The sequence below is a fragment of the Aquarana catesbeiana genome, linkage group LG02, assembly GCF_042186555.1.
Source record: "Aquarana catesbeiana isolate 2022-GZ linkage group LG02, ASM4218655v1, whole genome shotgun sequence".
In the NCBI taxonomy this organism is placed as follows: Eukaryota; Metazoa; Chordata; class Amphibia; order Anura; family Ranidae; genus Aquarana; species Aquarana catesbeiana.
The window spans coordinates 322,418,953-322,440,266 of NC_133325.1; the positions used below are offsets into that span (position 1 = coordinate 322,418,953).

Genomic DNA, 21,314 nt, shown 5'->3' on the forward strand with positions numbered 1-21,314 from the left:
TTTTTTTTTTTTTTTTTTTTTTTTTTTTTTTTTTTTTTTATTCCTGTTTAAAAAAAAAAAAAAAAAAAAAAAAAAAAAAAAAAAGGCTAGGTTTGTTTTTCTAATGCTGAGTAAATGTTGGAACTACAGTAACTTGAAATAGTATTCATACCCCTTGAAATTTTCCACATTTTGTTGTGTTACAACCAAAAACTTAAATGTATTTTATTGGGATTGTATGTGATAAACCAAAACAAAGTGGCACATAATTGTGAAGTGGAAGGAAAATGATAAATGGTTTTCAAACTTTTTTACAAATAGTATCTGTGGCCTGCATTTGTATTCAGCCCCCTTTACACTGATACCCCTAACTAAAATCTAAAAATCTAGAGGAACCAATTGCCTTTAGAAGTCACCTAATTGGTAAATAGCGTCCACCTGTGTGTAATTTTTAATCTCAGTATAAATACAGCTGTTCTGTGAAGCTCTCGGGTTTGTTAGAGAACCTTAGTGAACAAACCGCATCATGAAATCCAAGTAACACACCATACAGGTCAGGGATAAAGTTGTGCAGAAGTTTAAAGCCATTCAAAAATGGAAAGAGTATGGCACAACTGCATACCTACCAAGACATGTCCATCCACCTAAACTGACAGGACGGGTAAGGAGAGCATTAATCAGAGAAGCAGCAAAGAGGCCCATGGTAACTCTGGAGAAGCTGCAGAGAACCAAAGCTCAGGTAGGAGAATCTGTCCATAGGACAACTATTAGTTGTGCACTTCAAATCTGGCCTTTATAGAAGAGTGGCAAGAAGAAAGCCATTGTTGAAAGAAAGCCATAAGAATTCCCATTTGCAGTTTGCGAGAAGCCATGTGGGGGACACAGCAAACACATGGAAGTAGGTGCTCTGGTCATATGAGACCAAAATTGAACTTTTTGGCCTAAAAGCAAAGCGCTATCTGTGGCGGAAAACTATCACTGCACATCACCCTGAACTCTCCATCGCCACCGTAAAACATGGTGGTGGCAGCATCATGTTGTGGGGATGCTTTTCTTCAGCAGGGACAAGGAAGCTGGTCAGAGTTGATGGGAAGACTGATGAAACCAAATACGGGGAAATCTTAGAAGAAAACCTGTTTCGAGTCTGCAACAGACTTGGGACTGGGGTGGAGGTTCACCTTTCAGCAGGACAGAGACCCTAAACATACAGCCACAGCTACAATGGAATAGTTTGGATCAAAGCATATTCATGTGTTAGAATGCCCCAGTCAAATTCCAGACCTAAATCCAATTTAGAATCTGTGGCAAGACTTGAAAATGGCTGTTCAGACACTCTCCATCCAATCTGACAGAGCTTGAGGTATTTTGCAAGAAGAGTGGGCAAAAATGTCACTCTACCAGCTGCAAAGCTGGTAGAGACATCCCCCAAAAAGACTTGCAGCTGTAATTGCAGCGCTGAATACAAATGCACACCATACTTTTCACATATTTATTTGTAAAAAATGTTGAAAATCTTATATCATTGTCCTTCCACTTCACAATTATGTGCCACTTTGTGTTGGTCTATCACATAAAATACATTTACATTTTTGGTTGTAACGTGACAAAATGTGGAAAATTTCAAGGGGTATGAATACTTTTCAAGGCACTGTATACATTTTTCCAATGTTTAAGAACTATAAAAGCTTATCTTTACCTTCTTACACCCTCCAAATCTGTGTGTTGGCCAAAAAGACAACCTATCATTCATATTGGAATAGCAGTGGGGGGGAACACTCTGGGTGGGTGATCTGAGCATAATTAAACATGACTGATATAGCCATGTTAAACATGCAGTATAAAAACATACAATGAGACTATGGACCAAACATTCCAAAAAGCCTTTAGTTATTGTATTGAGGTGGGCTGGGGTATAATTCACAGGTTTTTGTTAGTTTTTTGTTGCATTACAGACTTCTGTATGGAAATGCTGGGCTGCCTTGTGCTCAGGGTTTTAATGTCTGAATTCATATGTACTCAGATACGGCACAAGGACAACAAACTGTTTTTCTTATTGCACAGACGGTGGAGAGGTTTAGGAGAACATGTGGATTTATTAGGAGGTCACCAACTGCAGCAGATCTTTAGTTACTTGCCAATATGTTCAGGTCTGAGGCATGACTTTGGCTCTTATTCATGAAACAAGATCAGACATAATCTGATCATATCTTCTGCCAGATGTTTTGCCTTTACAGATGACACAACCGGATGGTAAACATTTACACACAGCAGGATGGGAAATATCTGTGCTGTATTTCCTTAAACTATATATATTTTTTTTTTTTTTTTATGTCTTAATTTTTTATGTTTGACAAGGAGTATAAGCATTGAGTGCAATCGACCTGAGCTCGTGCTGATCTCATTGTTAGAAGAATTATGATGATCCTTTGTATTGATCAATGATAAAGGTGAACGAGCAGAAAAACTACTTGAGTCATGTATAAATTTAAAAATAATGTACATCATAATAAAAGGCATAAGCACAAATGCCCTGATGTAGGGAATGTTGTGTTTTTTTGGTTTTTTTTTTTTTGTGATCCCCCAATAGACACCTGTTTTATAATAAAAAATAAATACAAATTAGACTACACATTTTTTCTATTTCATTCCTGGTAATCCTGGTGATTCTTTTTAAGTTCTGAATTTACTGATCCATGCTGGGTAGCACAGCCATTCAAGAAGTAAAGAAATTAGGCACTGGATAATTCACTATTGAAATGTTATATTGTCAAATCTGTGTCAACACACATAAAAACACATGGATAATCCAGAATAGTGCAAGCCCTCTTTTTCAGTTATAAAATAAAGGAAATACAAAATATGTACTTACATTATCTGTGTATGTATATAAGATGTAGGGGTTACACTTGAGTGCTACACTTTCATTTGGTATTTAACTACCTCAATACTGGGTCAATTTTGACACTTCTCATATATATGTATAAATATAAAAAAAATTTTTATATATAAATAGTGAATAGATACCTAACATGTCATGCGTTAAATTTGTGCATGCTCATGGAATGGGGACAAACTACAGTACTTTAAATTATCCATAGGTAATTTAAAAAAAGCCTTTGCAGGTTATCAGTTTAGATTTACAGAGGAGGTCTGGTTCTAAAATTACTGCTCTCGCTCTGACGATCACTGTGATACCCTCACATGTGTGGTGCGATCACGGTTTACATAAGTGCGCGGGACCAATGTGTGCGTTCACTGCGTGTGACCATGTGGTGATGGGGGAACTTTAAAAAAAATAGCATTTTTTACATTTTATTTTTACAGTGTGGGTTTTTTTTTTTTTATTGTGGATACTTTAACCTCCCTGGTGGTATGATTATTTTAGATTTTAGGTGCTGAAAGCGGTACAATTATTTTGCACAGAAATTTGGCGTTTTATTATATATTTATTACTTATATATTATAGGCCTTTAATAGGCCTTTAATTCTTAGGAATAATTCACTTAAATCTGTCCAAACTAGAGTCTAGACATCCCGGGTATGATAAAGTTTGAAAAATGAAATAAAAAATTATAATAACTAATAATTATACCAAATAATAAAAATTATTCAGTAATGTAATCAAATCAAAAACACTGAAATTTGCTCAGTTGCAGAATTGTCGCTTTCGTTACTTTTAGTGTTTGGTGACGGATTTCCCCACGAATCACTATCACTCAATTCTGCAAGTGATTCTAATTTATTATCGCTGTTTTCTAGCTGGTCTAAGGCTGGGTTCACACTGGTCCGACAAACGCTCCGACATTGGGAGCTCATGTCGCATGACGTGTGAAATCCAATGTTTCCCTATGGGAGCCGTCCTAACTGGTCCGACACAAGTCGTTCCAACTTTAGAAATGCTCCCTGTACTACTTTGGTCCGACTTTGATCCTACTTCAGCCTATTGACTATCATTGAAGTCGGATCGCCGCCCCGCATGATCCGACTTCGGCACGCGACTTGTGGTCAGATGATCTTGAGGGGGAACTCCGCGCCAAATTTTAAATAAAAAACCGGCATGGTTCCCCCCCCCCCCAAGGGCATACTAGGCCCTTAGGTCTGGTATGGACCTTGAGGGGAACCCCCTACGCCGAAAAAACGGCATGGGGGTCCCCCCCATTCCATACCAGACCCTTATCCGGCCGGTCAGGAATGGGGGTGGGGACGAGCAAGCGCCCCCCCCCCCCTCCTGAACCGTACCAGGCCGCATGCCCTCAACATGGGGGGGTTGGTGCCTTGGGGGAGGGGGGCGCGCTGCGGCCCCCCCCCCCTACCCCAAAGCACCTTGTCCCCATGTTGATGAGGACAAGGGCCTCTTCCCGACAACCCTGGCCGTTGGTTGTCGGGGTCTGCGGGCAGGGGGCTTATCGGAATCCGGGAGCCCCCTTTAATAAGGGGGCCCCCAGATCCCGGCCCCCCACCCTATGTGAATAAGTATGGGGTACATGGTACCCCTACCCATTCACCTAGGGAAAAAGTGTCAATAAAAAAAAAACACTACACAGATTTTTAAAGTAATTTATTAGACAGCTCCGGGGGTCTTCTTCCGGCGTCTCTCCGGTTCTTCTGCCGGGCTCCTTCGCTATCTTCTGCTCTTTTGCCGCTCTTTTGCTATAGCGGAGGAGCCCGGTCTGCTGCCTTCTTCTCTTCGGGGGTCTCTCCGGTTCTTCTCCGGATCTTCTGCCGGGCTCCTCCACTATCTTCTGCTCTTTTGCCGCTATAGCAGAGGAGCCCGGTCTTCGGTCTTCTGCCCTCCTCTTCTCCTCTTCTGATGTTGACACGACGCTCTCTCCGGCTGGAATGCACTCTGGGCGCTCCGCTCTGACTTGTATAGGCGGTGACCCCGCCCCCTTATGCCGTCACAGTCCCTGGGCATGCTGGGACTGTGATGGCATGAGGGGGCGTGGTCATCGGGTGATGACCACGCCCCCTAAAACGTCACAGTCCCAGCATGCCCAGGGACTGTGACGGCATAAGGGGGCGGGGTCACCGCCTATATAAGTCAGAGCAGAGCGCCCAGAGTGCATTCCAGCCGGAGAGAGCGTCGTGTCAACATCAGAAGAAGAGAAGAGGGCAGAAGACTGAAGACCGGGCTCCGCTGTAGTGGCAAAAGAGCAGAAGGTAGTGGAGGAGCCCGGCAAAAGATCCGGAGAGCGCGGAGAAGAACCGGAGAGACCCCCGAAGAGAAGAAGGCAGCAGACCGGGCTCCTCCGCTATAGCAAAAGAGCGGCAAAAGAGCAGAAGATAGCGGAGGAGCCCGGCAGAAGACCCGGAGAGCGCGGAGAAGAACCGGAGAGACGCCGGAAGAAGACCCCCGGAGCTGTCTAATAAATTACTTTAAAAATCTGTGTAGGGTTTTTTTTTTTTTTTTTTTTGACACTTTTTCCCTAGGTGAATGGGTAGGGGTACCATGTACCCCATACTCATTCATATAGGGTGGGGGGCCGGGATCTGGGTGCCCCCTTATTAAAGGGGGCTCCCGGATTCCGATAAGCCCCCTGCCCGCAGACCCCGACAACCAACGGCCAGGGTTGTCGGGAAGAGGCCCTTGTCCTCATCAACATGGGGACAAGGTGCTTTGGGGTGGGGGGGGGCCGCAGCACGCCCCCCTCCCCCAAGGCACCAACCCCCCCATGTTGAGGGCATGCGGCCTGGTACGGTTCAGGAGGGGGGGGGGGGGCGCTCGCTCGTCCCCACCCCCATTCCTGACCGGCCGGGCTGCGTGCTCTGATAAGGGTATGGATTTGGGGGAACCCCCACGCCGTTTTTTCGGCGTAGGGGGTTCCCCTCAAGGTCCATACCAGACCCAAGGGCCTGGTATGCTCTTGGAGGGGGAACCCATGCCGGTTTTTTATTTAAAATTTGGCGCAGAGTTCCCCCTAAAGATTCACACCAAACACCTTGGATCCCCGTTCATTGAAAGTCGGACACATGCCGGCTTCATGTCGCAGGGCAAAGTCGGATCCAAAGTAGGACGGCTGTCGTGTCGCACCAGTGTGAACCCAGCCTAAAGCCACTTTTGATGTAAGGGGACAGTTTTGGTTGCTATGGACAATCTCCAGTTTCCAGGCAGAAAGAACAGTTTTTATAATCTAAAACTGCATGCAGGACACTGGGAAGACCACTAGGGACAAAGGTGATGTGTAATTATTTGATAAAGTATACTGTAATCTTACAGATTACAGTACTGTATCTGTACTGTGTGTTTCACTTTTTGAATTTGCCGCCGAACTCCGTCCCCGTGCGTCGCAACGCTCACAGGGAACAGAGCTCGGCACTGTGAATCGAGCGAGACACGGTGGCTCGCCGATCACAGCGGGGAGACATCGCAGGATTCAGGGGACAAAGTAAGTAACCTCTACATGGATCCTGCGATGCGATCCCGAGTCTGGCTTGGGGATACCGCTTTTGGTATTGAAAATCCACCCCGAGCCAGACTCAGGAATACCGCCAGGAGGGTTAACCACTTACCCACTCAGTCAGCCAACACTGTACCCATATTCATTTTTTGTCCTTTTTTTTTTTTTTTTTTTTTTCACACAAATAGAGCTTTCTTTTGGTGGTATTTAATCATCTCTGGGTTTTTATTCTTTGTGCTATAAATAAAAAAAGAATAATTTGTCTTCATAAATTTTGGCCATAATTTTATATTGCTACATATCTTTGGTAAAAATAACCCAAATTAGTGCATATTATTTGGTCTTTGTGAAAGTTATAGAGTCTACAAGCTATGGTGCCAATCATTGAAAATTGATCACACCTGATCAATTTTCAATGTTTGTTTCTTGAGGCCCTGAAATGTCAGGACAGTACAAATACCCCCCTCCAAATGACCCTTTTTTTGGAAAGTAGACATTCCAAGGTGTTTAGTAAGAGGCATGGTGAGGTGTTGGGTTTTTTTTTTTTTTTTTTTTTTTTTTTTCCCATGTTGTAATTTTTTCCCACAATTCTTTGCAAAATGAATATTTATTTATTTATTTATTTTTTTACATAATTATCATATTAACGGGTTATTTCTCTCACATAACATATGCATACCACAAATTGCACCCCAAAATTTATTCTGCTACACTTCCCAAGTAGTAGTGGAACTGATATGGCACGGATTGCGGCACTGCTGGGCATTGATATGGCACGGATTGGGGCACTGCTGGGCATTATGTCACCACTGCGCATTGATATGGCACGGACTGGGGCACTGCTATGACACAGACTGGGGCACTGATCTAGCCCTGCTGGCACGGGGCACTAGCACTATGAAAAAACTACCTGAAGCAGCGGATAGAACCGGACATGAAGCCGGTCTGTTTACATTGACCGCTCTGTCATTGGACAGAGCGATCGCATGCTAAAGGGCCGCTGTCATTGGCCCTTTACCGTGATTCGTGACCCGCCGCATGGACAGCCCCATGTGCATACCATAGGGGCACATGGGAGAGCGATTCTGGGAGGACGTCATAGTATGCCCTCCCAGAGTTATCGAGCCCTGCTGTACCCATTTGGCTATGGTGAAGTCGTCCACTGGTTAATTGCTGTCAAAAGGAATGTAAACATCCCTATTGACGGCAATAGCAATGACAGGTACTCTTTATAGATAGGCGGACTATTAGACTGCCTATCTTTCCTTTGGGCTCCAATGCAGCCGATCAGACACAGATTGGTCTGATCAGCTGCTTCACTGGCTGCGGCCAGTAAACAAACAGTCGGAACCAGAAGTGATGACATAGTCTACGCTTGCCGGTTCTGACGTCGCACATTTGGAGGAACAGCTTCAGTTCCTCTCACTGTGAGACCGGACATTAAAGCCACCGGTCGCATCACTTCCGGCTTCTCGATCGCTCGGGAGAGCCCGGTAATGGCAGCGGGAGGGGGGCGGGACCCCCACCACCACCTGTAAAAATATTCTAGTGGCTGCCCAGCCGCTCGGTAATACTTTTACATAAAGCAGAATCGTCAGCTGAAAAAAAATGACACCGGGATCATGGTTGTAGCCTCAACCATGATCCCGGTACAACCACATCCCTACCAGGATGTGTGTGTATATACAGTGGCCGGTAAGGAGGTGTTTAAAATTGAGGTACTAGCTGCCTATCTCATTTCTTGAGGCCCTGAAATGCCAGAACAGTATAAATGCCCCCAAAATGACCTTCATTTGGAAAGTAGACAGTCCAAGGTATTATTATTATTATTATTATTATTATTATTATTATTATTTTATTTATATTTTTTAAGAGGTATGGTGAGATTTTTGACGTTGTAATATATTTGCCACAATTTTTTGGAAGATAAATTAAAGTAAATTTTTATTTTGTTTTACAAAGTTGTCAGTTTAACAAGTTCTTTCTAGTACACAGCATTGGCATATTTAGAATTGCATCCTAAAACACATTCTGCTATTCCTCCGAAGTATGCATGAGACTCTTTGGCAGCCTAGTTGCATAATGGGGCCCAAATTTCAAAGAGCACCTTTGAGCTTTAAAGGGGCATACATTAGGCATTTAATTTCCTGACTACCTATCAAGTGTTTGGATGCCCTGTAGTGCCAGGACAGTAGAAACGCCCACAAAATGATCACATCACATTTTGGACGGTGAACATCTCAAGTTATAAATTACACATGTAATTTCCTGACTACTTATCATCATATTTTGGAGCTCCTGAAGCATCAGGACAATAAAACACCAACACTTTGAAAAGTACACACCCAAAAGTATTTTTTAAGATTAATGGTGAGTCTTTTGAAGATTTAATTTCTTGCCACACATTTTCGGAAAATGAAATTTTTTTTAAATTTTATTTTTTACAAAAAGTTGTCAATTAGATATTCCTAGCACGCAGTATGGGTATACTAAGAATTACACAGTAGAACACATTCTTCTACTCCCCACGTGTATGAAGATACCACTTATGTTAGACTTTCACAATCTAACCAGATAGACGGGCCCAAAATTCAAGGAGCACCTTCAGGCTCTCTAGGGGCATAAATTACGCATATTTGGACTAATTATATACATAATATCTCGTGTATCACAAAAATCAACCAATTGTATGTAAAATGGTGTATTGTAATGCTTGATAAAATAGAGAAAATATCAACACTGAAAGTTTTAGATGGTATGTATTTTCCGTTTTTTCTACTGTGACACCACTACTTCCTCTCTACTCAGGAGATTCCTTCTTTTGTGGTATATCCATACCTGTTGTCACTGGAGGCTGATTTTAGACTTTCAACACTGAGTCTAATACCCATCCCTCCCCCACAAGCGTGCTGAGTGTCTGTGTGCAAGCGAGCCCGGGCTGCTATGTTTTTCACTTTTATTGTGACAACATTGTCATGATTTTTTAATATTGGTGGAGGTTTTACTGTTATTGTGGCTACATTATTGGAATTGTGTCTCTTTTCTATTAATAAACTTTGTATCTATGCCACTGTGAGTTCCATAATGAAGGCCCCCCCCCCCCTTTTTTTTTTTTTTTTTTTTTTTTTTTTTTTTTTTTTTTTTTTTTGCCAGTGGCGTGTGAAACACCCAAAAACTCCATCCGGTGCCAAAAAAGTGCACACACATAGAGTGATACAAAACGTGCAACGGGTGTTACACAGTCCTCCCTAGGAAGGACTTTACCCTGATCACCCAGGCTTTAGGCTCCAGACGGGGACTGAGGTACTCACTTGGCCCGTCTGGCCGAAACCAGATGGACCCCTTCCTCTGGAGGGTCTGCCGAAACAGACCCACCCAAGTACTCGGTAGGGCTTCCCCGAAGGGAGACCCCATGAGAGAGGGCGAACTAAGCCAGATGGCCATGCCCACCCCATCATAAGACTTTCAGGGTAGGCCCAAGGACTCAATCCTACTAATCACACTGTGACAAACGTGTAATAACCAAACAAAAAAAAAATAAAGTGACAACTCAGGGGTAAATAAATAGAAAGTGGGGAGAAGGAAGTAGGAGAAGTGAAAGTGGCCATTGTGCAGTACAATGGCCGCCCCTTTGGCCAGGAATAAAAAAATTCCTCTGCTCCTAGCCAAAAGGCCCGGCCCTAGAGGCAGCTGCGAAAAAAGTGTGTTGTGAAGTGTCCATGGTGCCAACAAAACTCAAAAGTGCCCCTCAACACTTGTGAGAATTATGGCACCCCTGGACTGCCACTCCAGGGACACATTCAGCACGGGCTTTTCGCTCAATCCTGACCAACAGCCCAGCCAATGCAGCCCCCACCCCAACCAGGAAGGCCTGGAGATCTGAGAGCTAAGGGGGAGCCCATGTAATGACTCAACCACTACTTCCATCACTCCTGCCTAATTACATTTGGGAAATACTAACCGTTCCCCCCCGGTGGGAAAGGGGTGCCAGTGTTCTCTCACGAAAAACTGACTGGAGCAAGGACTACACCAATCTGGGCCAGAAGGCCAGGGACCCGACCCTTTGGCCAGACCCGGTTGCAGCATCCATCCTCACCAGGAGCACCCATTGATCGGCCCCCAGTATCTGTTGGGCGGCCTGATGTAGTCCCTCCCGAAACCGCCCTTCCAGGTGCAATTGCACCATCGGATTTGCATAGCTCTCCATATTGAAGCCCCCCTTTTTTTTATTTATTTTAGTGCTTGCCTCTGTACAAGTGGTCCGGGAATATAGCTTAGCGTATTGTCAGCTATAGCAGTCTCCATTCCTATAAATCAAGCAAGCCTAGTCTACTGATACATGGCTGCCCCTGGGAACACCATGTTCACTGGCCAGGAAGGAGGCTGATGAAAGTAAGAACAAAACCGTTTCTGTGGTTCCAGGAGTGCAGGTGTCTGCAGAGGATGGCTGGAATTTGGTGTCTCACAGAGACATAGTCCGTGGGATATGCAGATGGATCAGTTCAAGTGGCAGGCACAGACATGGTTAGCAAACATGCAAAGGACTGGTCCAGGCAGCAGGCAGAAACATCAATAAACTGGCCAGGATCAGTACATGCAGCAGGCAGGGACAGCACTGTACTGGTGTGGTCTTGATCAGGGACACTGTTGACTGTTAATATAAATTCCAGTGCTTGAATTTTCCCCAATAAAAATCCTTTGTAATCAAAACTCAAAGTTCTTCAATATATTATCATCTTCCTCCTCCTCCTCATAAAATTATAATCTCTTGCCAAATTGAAATGACCCTAAACACAAGAATGGGTCATATCAGGCTCAAAAAAAGCCTCCAGAAGTTTTGCAATCCTCTTCATAGTTCTTATTTCTCCCTTACACGTGCACAAGCTCCCAATAGTGTGTCAGAAAACATTCTATATAGCATGTCATAAAACACACTTGATATATCCAAATTATAATTATGTTTACATAAAACCTAATCCCAAAATTAGCATTTCATTGCCACACATCACCTCCCTTGTGCATCCTATTCTGCATGCAGAGGTGTGCTTATCAAAATTTCTTGCCCTATTGTCATTGTGCCAAACAAGCTTCCGAACTTCTCACTTTTCAAATAAAATACTTTCCTCAGATCGACACGTATTTGTAGCCCACAGCATGAATAAAAACAAATAACCTCCCTAGTGTGGTATATTCTTCTATAAACCTATAATGTGCTCACATAAAAATCGTGATCTACAATGCCCCAAAGACAGTTCCACTCCACCATGCTCTCTCTCTCTCTCCCTTATGCCAGAATACTCTTACCAAAAATATCTTCATCATGGGGTTATTAATAAACCATTTCCAAAGTACACCATCTTCCACTCTTCCTAACACTCCGTGTTCTCTCTCCCAGGTTGTTTGCAATATTTGAATGAAATAAAGAAAAGGCATAGTGACACTGTGACATTGTTTGGTGTTGATTGGGGACACTGTGATTGGCTGCACTGCTCTGGTGACATTGTATTTATGTGGCGGTGATCAGACACAATGGCTGGATGCAATAACATACAGTGGAATCAGAATAGCTCTTTAGTGTTCACTACAGTGCTGAGCATCATGCAGTCTTTGTTTATAGTGTGATTGGTCACAGTGATCACATGGTACAGGGTCAATTGGGGACGCTGTGGCTGTGTATTTCATTGGCTGTGTACCCCGATCTACAATCCACTGTGTCTGAAGGACACAGCGATCAGCAATCACAGCCTGAACTGCTAAGTGTGATTATAAGTGAGAATATAAATGATAACACAAAAACGTTTCTTTCACTCGTTTTTAGTGTTTGGCTGAAGCTATTTATTATCAATCAACTGTGTTTACTCTTTTTAAATCATAATGACAACAGAAACTACCCAAATGACCCTGATCAAAAGTTTACATACCCCGGTGATTTTGGCCTAATAACATGCACAGAAGTTGACACAAAGGGGTTTGAATGGCTATTAAAGGTAGCCATCCTCACCTGTGATCTGTTTGCTTGTAATTAGTGTGTATATAAAAGGTCAATGAGTTTCTAGACTCCTGACAGACCCTTGCATCTTTTTCTGGATTCTGAGTCATGGGGAAAGCAAAAGAATTGTCAAAGGATCTGTGGGAAAAGGTAGTTGAACTATATAAAACAGGAAAGGGATATAGAATGATATCCAAGGAATTCAGAATGATAATCACCAGTGTTCAAACTCTAATCAAGAAGAGGAAACTGAGGCGTTCTGTTGAAATCAAACCACGGTCAGGTTGACCAACTAAAATTTCAGCCACAACTGCCAGGAAAATTGTTCGGGATACAAAGTAAAACCCACACATAAATTCAGGTGAAATACAGGACTCTCTGAAAACATGTGGTGTGGCTTTTTAAGGATGCACAAGGAGGCACTTGAAAGATGAGCTCCATGGTCAAGCCATAAATGCTACATTTGGAGAGGAGTCAACAAGGCCTATGATGAAACGTACACCATTCCTACTGTGAAACACGGAGGTGGATCGCTGATGTTTTGGGAATGTGTGAGCTACAAAAGCACAGGAAATTTGGTCAAAATTGATGGCAAGATGAATGCAGTATGTGATCCAAAAATACTGGAGGAGCAACATTTGCATTTATCAGCCAGGAAGTTGCACATGGGATGTACTTGGGCATTCCAACATGACAATGATCCAAAACACAGGGCCAAATCGACTTGTCATTGGCTACAGCAGAATAAAGTGAAGGTTCTGGAGTAGCCATCTCAGTCTCCTGACCTCAATATCATTGAGCCACTCTGGGAAGATCTCAAACGTGCAGTTCATGCAAGACAGCCCAAGAATTTACAGGAACTGGAGGCTTTTTTGCCAAGAGGAATGGGCAGCTTTACCATTTGAGAAGATAAAGAGCCTCATCCACAAATACCACAAAAGACTTCAAGCTGTCATTGATGTTAAAGGGGGCAATACACGGTATTAAAGCGGGCAATACACGGTATTAAAGCGGGATTCCGGCCACTATAATTTTTTTTTTTTAAAGTCAGCAGCTACAAACACTGTAGCTGCTGACTTTAAATAAGTACTTACCTGTCCTGGGTGCCCGCGATGTCGGCCGCCCGAGGCCAACCCGTCCCTCGGCTCTTGGGTCCCAGCACTGCCATCCTAGGTAAGGGAAACGGGCAGTGGAGCCTTGCAGCTTCACTGTCAGTTTCCTACTGCACACGCACGAGCGCTCTGTGAATGGCCCTGTGGTGTTCTGGGAACACACATAGTTTAGGTAAGTTTAAAAAAATTTTTTTTTTCAAATGTTTTTTTTTTTTTCAGGGTGGCCCTCATATATATATATATATATATATATATATATATATATATATATAGTGAGCACACCCCTCATATTTTTGTTGTAAATATTTTATTATATCTTTTCATGTGACAACACTAAAGAAATGACACTTTGCTACAATGTAAAGTAATGAGTGTACAGCTTGTATAACAGTGTCAATTTGCTGTCCCATCAAAATAACTTAACACAGCCTTTAATCTTTTGTGTGGCCACCATTGTTTTCCAGAACTGCCTTAACCCTCTTGGGCATGGCATGGTGTTCACCAGATCTACACAGGTTGCCACTGGAGTCCTATTCCACTCCTCCATGACGACATCGCAGAGCTGGTGGATGTTAGAGATCTTGCGCTCCTCCACCTTCCATTTGAGGATGCCCCACAGATGCTCAATAGGGTTTAGGTCGGGAGACATGCTTGGTCAGTCCATCATCTTTACCCTCAGCTTCTTTAGCAAGGCAGTAGTCATCTTGGAAGTGTGTTTGGGGTGGTTATCATGTTTGAATACTGCCCTGCGGCCCAGTCTCTGAAGGGAGGGGATCATGTTCTGCTTCAGTATGTCTCAGTTGCTAACAGTGGAGATAAGCTAGTAAGCTATTGTTCAAGGCACAATAGTTATACTGTAGGTGTAGTTAAACAGCAGCAAGTAAAGTCCTTAAATACTGTATATAGATTGTGCAGTTACATAGAGTTTTGGGAAGTAATAACACATCGATAAATTACTAGTGGTGTTGACAATCCTGTCGTACAATTCAAGTCCATTTATTGACACTAATGGAATTGCATATCAGCTAAATCATCTCCAAGTTTGGTTGAGCAATTTAAGGATTACCAATTCTGTAATACAAAGAACAAAAGATAAAGGTGGTTAAAAGTAGGAAAATAGAAAATTAGTCTTCCCAGCCAAACACTCATTTCCTCCACCTTCTGACTGGTAGGCCTGAGAGGAAGGTTGAATCTAACGTATCCATGGGCTCCAGACTTTCTTGAACGTTGTTGAATTTGTAGTATGCTGTTTTGTTATTAAACATAATCTAAGTAATCTTACATTTTGTGGCAACGAAAAAAGCTTCTAGTTTTGCTGTAAATTCTTGATATTTTGTTATGTGATCCAGCTTAAAATGAACAGACATTGTGATTTATCTTGCAGCCATCTGCAGAGCCTGTGAAAAATGCATCACACCTTGATCTTATCCACAAGGAGCGCCTGGAGCTGTTACAGTCTGTGTGCAGAAATGGATCACTGGGTAACCAGTCTCACACCATCATCTCTAAGTTTGTACTGGACCGAATCTTTGTCTCCGACAAGCACAAAATCTTGTTTTGTCAAACCCCCAAAGTAGGAAATACACAGTGGAAGAAAGTTCTCATTGTTTTAAATGGTAATATTTGTGTTTCTTATTACAGACTAACAGAATTATTCTTTGTTGTATTCAGTGAAGGCATATTGATATAAGTGCATTTGTAAACGATTAAATGCCCTCATCATTATTATTATTATTATTATTATATGCCCAATGGTTGTCAGACATGTTAAGTAGAGAAAGGTGAGTCTTTCTAAAACACCTTACAATTCATGATCATTTGCCAAATCTATTTTTTTTTTCCCCTCAGTGGCAGTTTTAAATGCCACTATTCCTGTACTGTTCATTGATAATCTGACCTCAGACCATAGTCCTTTTATAGCTATGTTGCATCAACTATTGTGCTGTCATTTGATTATCATTCTTTGACAAAATATGATTGCGTCAGTAGGAGTGAATCTCTTTCTGAGTAATGTGAGCATCCTGTTCTATCTTTATAAGAATGTTAATGTGAATTAATGGTTTCTTGTTAAAGGTAGACAGTATAATGCTGTTTAAAATGATACTTCTTTGATGTTACGTTTTTTTTTTCAGGGGCATTTCCTTCAATCGAGGATATTCCAGAAAGTATTGTTCATGACCATGACAAGAATGGTCTGCCCAGGCTCTCTTCATACAGTATATCAGATGTGCATGAGCGGTATGATCCTTTAAGTGTTGTATAGATTTCGAATACACCATATTTATCTGACTAGTGTAAATCATCACAGTGGTTGGCTGTGATCATTCCATTTTCTGTTCATGTCTGGGTGTAGTTTCACAATTAAAGTTCCCATGGCCATTAGAAATACTTGCCTGGTTCAGACATTTTTGGCTAGACAATGATCAAAATATTTGATAGAAATCAAGTTTTTCCAGACTCCGGGGATGATTTTTCTATAGCTAGCACAAGATAAACGGACCACACATGGAACAGAGAGAACCTAGCATTATTATCACTCAAAAAATGTCAGGGCATAACATGGCACTTAATCATTGCAGTAATATGTAGACATGCCCCCTGCTCAGTCAGAGCCAGAGCTCTCCAATCTCAGGATTACCTATGGCCGGTACACATGATCAAAAAATTTTATGAAAAATACAGCTTTCAAAGCAATTGTACGATAATCGTTAGTACACAGCTTTCAAGAGCCGATTACGACAGTTCATCCGTTATTATCTGATGGGACAAGCAGGCAAATCTTTCTTATACAATACCAGATTATATGATTTTTGCTTAAGCAGTACAGTTTTTGTCCGAAAATACAAAACAGCCCTCAAATTTTGCAAGTGGAAAATGATGACTGGCAAGCGTGGGCTGCCTGGGAGCAGGGGGGGGGGTACCACCAGGGGTTGGATGGGAGCTGTTCACCCACCGGAAAGAGAGCGGGAGGAAGAGAGTGGGAAGCCAGATCATACACAGGGGAAGAGACGTGGTGGAAGAGGAGTGCTGCTGGATCACAGAGAGGAGATAGCCCGCTGTAACAGCTTACATTTGAATTGACTCCGCTCGCGGTCACACAGTCCCGCCTCCTGACCCAGTGCCTGTGACAGACAGAACCCTGGTCCAATGCGGGTGTGGACATGTTCTGTCTGTCACAAGCGCTGGGTCAGGAGGCGGGACTGAGGTTGACCGCGGGCGGAGGCAATTCTTATTGTTGTTAATATTTATTTTTGTAACCTAATTCTGCATAAAACATTTTAAGTGTCATTTCATGAGATGATTTATTTAGCGGCGGGTTCGGGGTTGGGTGTGGCAACTGGTGGCGAGTAACCCTTAAAGCCTGGCTGATAGCTCAGGACTTGAAATTTTTACCCCTGCAATACAACACATTACATCACTTCTGAATTTTTGTTTTGTCGTACAAGAATTTTCGTAACTTTACTAACCTTCATTTTCGATTATAAGATTAGCATGCAGAAAAAAAAAGGGCATTATGCCTGGTACACACGATGAGATTGTCAGGCGAATGATCATCCTTCAGATAACATCGGATGAACTGTCGTGATCGGCTCTCGAAAGCTGTGTACTAATGATTAGATTATCATACAATCGCTTTGAAACTGTATTTTTCATATGATTTTCTGTTTACGGGCCATAAAGCTGTGGCTGCGTTAGAAAGAAAATGAATCGTAAGACTTCTCACTCTCTTGTTCTCATGCAGCTGCAATGTGTTTGATGTATTTGGCCAATTAAACTAAAGTTCAGTTGGGCTTTCAATAAAAAAATGGCATGTCATTAAAATAATTAAAAAAACATACATACTTCCAAGCAAACAATGAGACGCTCCCTTGCATCCTTCATCCCATTACTGTTGTAATGAATATGGTTGCTGTGCGCAATACCAGATAATACTTCAGGTATTTTGATAAAAAAGCTAATTGCCTTGCAGACTTGAGGATTTTTTGGGTTCTGGTTTTTGCGTTATTAGTCTGAAGAAAGTATGCATCAACTAAAGTCAGTAGATATTCCTGTTTCATGAGTTAGATTTCTGGTCCTTGCCTCAGGGAGAATTGATTCCAAAGCATCAGCATGAGCCAGTCAGCTAGCAGAAAGAGGTCAGTGATTGCAGTCAGTTTATTGCTTCCCTGACAGCTTTCTTTTAATATGGATTTTTTTTTTTTTTTAGCTGCCAAAATGTTGAACTGGGGTATCATTCGGAAATGTGTGAAGAATGCTCTGGCAATGTAGTGGGTTAGCTGATATATTACTATAATGCCTAATGCTGATGTATAGTATATTCATTTTTTTTTTATTTCTTGCTGATTTCAGACTGAACTCCTATTTCAAATTCTTTATTGTGCGTGATCCATTTGAACGGCTTATTTCTGCCTACAAGGATAAGTTTGTACATAACCCTCGTTTTGAACCATGGTACAAGCACAACATAGCTCCTGTCATCATCCGCAAATACAGGAAAGATCGCTCAGAGACCAAAGGAGGTCTACAGTTTCAAGATTTTGTACGATACTTGGGGGACCCAAACCACAAGTTTCTGGATCTCCAGTTTGGGGATCATATAATACACTGGGTAACATATGTAGAACTTTGTGCACCTTGTGAAATTAATTACAATATGATTGGACATCATGAGACCCTTGAGGAAGATGCTTCATACATCCTGAAAGAAGCAGGTACAGACAGACTAGTATCCTATCCCCCTATACCTCCAGGAATCACCCGTTACAATAAGACAAAGGTGGAACAATATTTCTCTAAAGTATCAAAGAGAGACATCCGACGCCTTTATGAGAGATATGAAGGAGACTTCAAACTTTTTGGATATAAAGAGCCAACTTTCTTATTTTAACTATGTGGTATGGACTACTGTGGGTTGAAGTTCTGCTGCCTGTCATGCCAACAAGAGGACATAGAAACATAGAAGAGTAAAGGCAGAAAAAGACCAAATAGTTGATCTAGTCTGCCCCTTTTTTTATTTATTTATTGTTTGTTTTTAACCTTTTTGTCTGAGACAACTGGGTCACTTGACTTGATGGGTTGTCTGTGATGACCATTTGCACTTGGCCCACTTGCACTGATGTACTGCTCTCTTACTAAGTTTTGTGGGTTAGGAGGTTGTTTCTTGAGGAACAAATCAAATGTGAATTAAGCTTACTGTTTACAGCCTAAAAGTATTAGCAATATACACTGTAGAACATTTTAAAGCCGTGACAAGCCCTTTGCATTGTTACAGAAAACAACTTTTGTTTTACTGGTCATTTTTATGTAATGTGCCATTTAAAAAGAGCCACTAAGCTGAACAATGCAGACTCTCGTTAAAAGAAATATAGGAATGTTAAAAAAAATATATATATAATATATATATATATATATATATATATATATATATATATATATATATATATATATATATATATATATATATATGGCATTACAAGGTTTACAGCGACTAAATTGTGTGAAATTTTGTAATAGTATTTATGCACCATGAACTAAAATGTCTTCTGGTATTGCACACAAAAAGTAAATCCTACATAAATCTTCAAACAACTTTCCCAGGCTAAATAGAACCTTCACCTCTGCTGAAGACCAAGTCATTGTGCTACACCGTTCTTGTTTTTTCTCCATTATTATAGAACTAGAGACAACAATTACCAATTTTATGTGCTGTTCTGCTATACAAAAGAAAACCCAATATTGCACCTTATTTACATCTAATGGTGTGCTGTGTAGGTATGTTATACTAGCAGTCAAACGGAAACAGTAGGAAGAAGATCCTGCTGTTGCTTAAAGTGTATGTGAAGTAATTCAGGATCGCCTAAGCAAATTTTATTACTGTCCTCTAAAATAAGCCATTTTAAAAATGTTTTGAAGTGTACATATTCCTTTTAATAAAGTATTTTCTGGAGCCAATCCATGACCGCAGCATGATTGCCGAGATGGGGCAGGGGCAGTGGTTCTACCCTTTAGGGTGCTTCCAAATTGCCATAGGTGTACTGACATCTAGCACTTAAAGTGGTTGTAAATGCAGAAGGTTTTGTTATCTTTATGCATAACCTTCTGGGTGTAGCAGCCCCCCTTATACTTACCGGAGCCCATCTCTTTCCAGTGATGTCCACAAGTGCCTCGACCATCCGGGACTCTCCTTCCTGATTGGATCAAAATTGTCAAGTAAACTCAGCTAATGAGGAGAGAGAGGGGGCGAGGTCAGACCATGGCTCCACGTCTGATTGGATTCCCACAGCCTCGGCTCGGGTTCCCCCATAGCAAGCTGCTTGCTGTGGAGGCACTTAACAGGAGGGAGAGGCCAGGAGCTCCAGCCAGGGACCCGAGAAGAGGAGGATCTGGGCTGCTCTGTGCAAATCCACTGCACAGGACAAGTAACTATAACATGTTTTGTTATTTGAATAGAAAATAAAAAACAAGACTTTACAATGACTTTAAGCTTGGCCTTGCACAGATTTTTTATTTTATTTTTTTTCGTGCAGCCTGCATGCTGAACAAGAAAAATTTAGCAGATTTCTCCTTCCACGCTATAAAGTGCAGATGGATAAATCCCCAGTGTGACTACTGTATTCTGCGTGATGATGCTGCCAGGATACCCTGAGTGGTTGCATCTCATTGGATGCAAGCAGTATTCTGCCAGCAATTTTCCACCCAGCTCTTTTGATTTTCCAATAGAAGGATGTCAGGTGGGACAGTGCCAAAAAAACAAATTTTGGCCAGTTCATCAGGAATCAGATGAAATTTGCTCAGTGTATGGCCAACTTTAGACTTCTCATTCACTCTCAGCAGGGCTTCATAATGCACATATTAGCCTGTGATATCACAGGCTAACTACAGGAATGCAGGCATGTTGTGTTTTTGCATGGTGTCCTGCTGTTGTCATTGCTGGAGTATGCCTGTCAATGTTACTTTGGCTGTGAACCTGAGGTTAGCATTGGCAGGAAATCACAGGAAGCAGGGCAGAAGAGAGACTGACAGAATCACCAGGTATTTAGACCTTTAAGAATGAATTATGAAAGTATAATGTACTTTAGAGTTGATTTGTGGAAACGTGTGTTGTAAGTTTATATAACACTGAGGTGCTAGTAAGCTTTCAAAAATAAAAAATAAAAATCAATAACTGTAAAGGGACAGTGTATTATTCCATAAATCTATGGCAGGGGTCAGGAGCTTGGCCAGGTGACTGGTAGATCACGGTCAGGGTTTGCTGACCCACCATTCCAGAGCATCAAAGTGTGCAATGCAGAGGGACTATGTGCTTAGCCATAGACTGTGCTTAGCCATATCCTGGGAGTTTGGTGCACTTTCTGAATGCAAGAGTTATAGTGTGCTTTCAGAAAGTGCACCGAACCTGCATAATATAATAGAAGTCTATGGCAAAGCGCAGCTAACCCAGGAAAGTCACAGATGCACTGTGCTGCACCCACGGTGCAGGTAAACTGCAGCACATCGGTGTGAAAGCTGCCTTATAGGGGGCTCAGAACAGGAAGGGTTCATTTACAATTGTAGTTTGGAAGGTGGTAAAACCATATAGTTACGACATATTTTTACCGCCCCGACCTTACACCCACTTTAGTTGCAGTGGCCAGGGGTGTACACATGCCGCGGCAGGAGTTATACGTCCTCTCATGGTTGGTGGGTGTAGCACCAGCCAAGCATGACCCATTCAAGTGAATGAGGCCACTCCGCAAGTGCCCTATGACCTTGTGCAATACAGCAAACAAGGGGTTAAAGCAGGCAGCAGTGCCTTGCTTTCTCACCACCTGCTTTAACCCCTTGGACCCCAAAGCA

General features: G+C 42.2%; 1 protein-coding gene across 1 annotated transcript in view; it reads left to right on the plus strand.

Annotated features, from left to right (window-relative positions):
• Positions 1-20,650, plus strand: part of CHST10 (carbohydrate sulfotransferase 10) — a 41,126-nt gene extending 20,476 nt beyond the window's left edge. The window contains exons 4-6 of the mRNA XM_073614786.1: positions 14,863-15,094; positions 15,611-15,716; positions 17,829-20,650. Of these exons, the coding sequence (XP_073470887.1) occupies positions 14,863-15,094; positions 15,611-15,716; positions 17,829-18,366 (876 nt within the window). The 3' untranslated portion in view covers positions 18,367-20,650. The remainder of the gene's footprint in view (positions 1-14,862; positions 15,095-15,610; positions 15,717-17,828) is intronic.
• Positions 20,651-21,314: the final 664 nt, after the last annotated feature.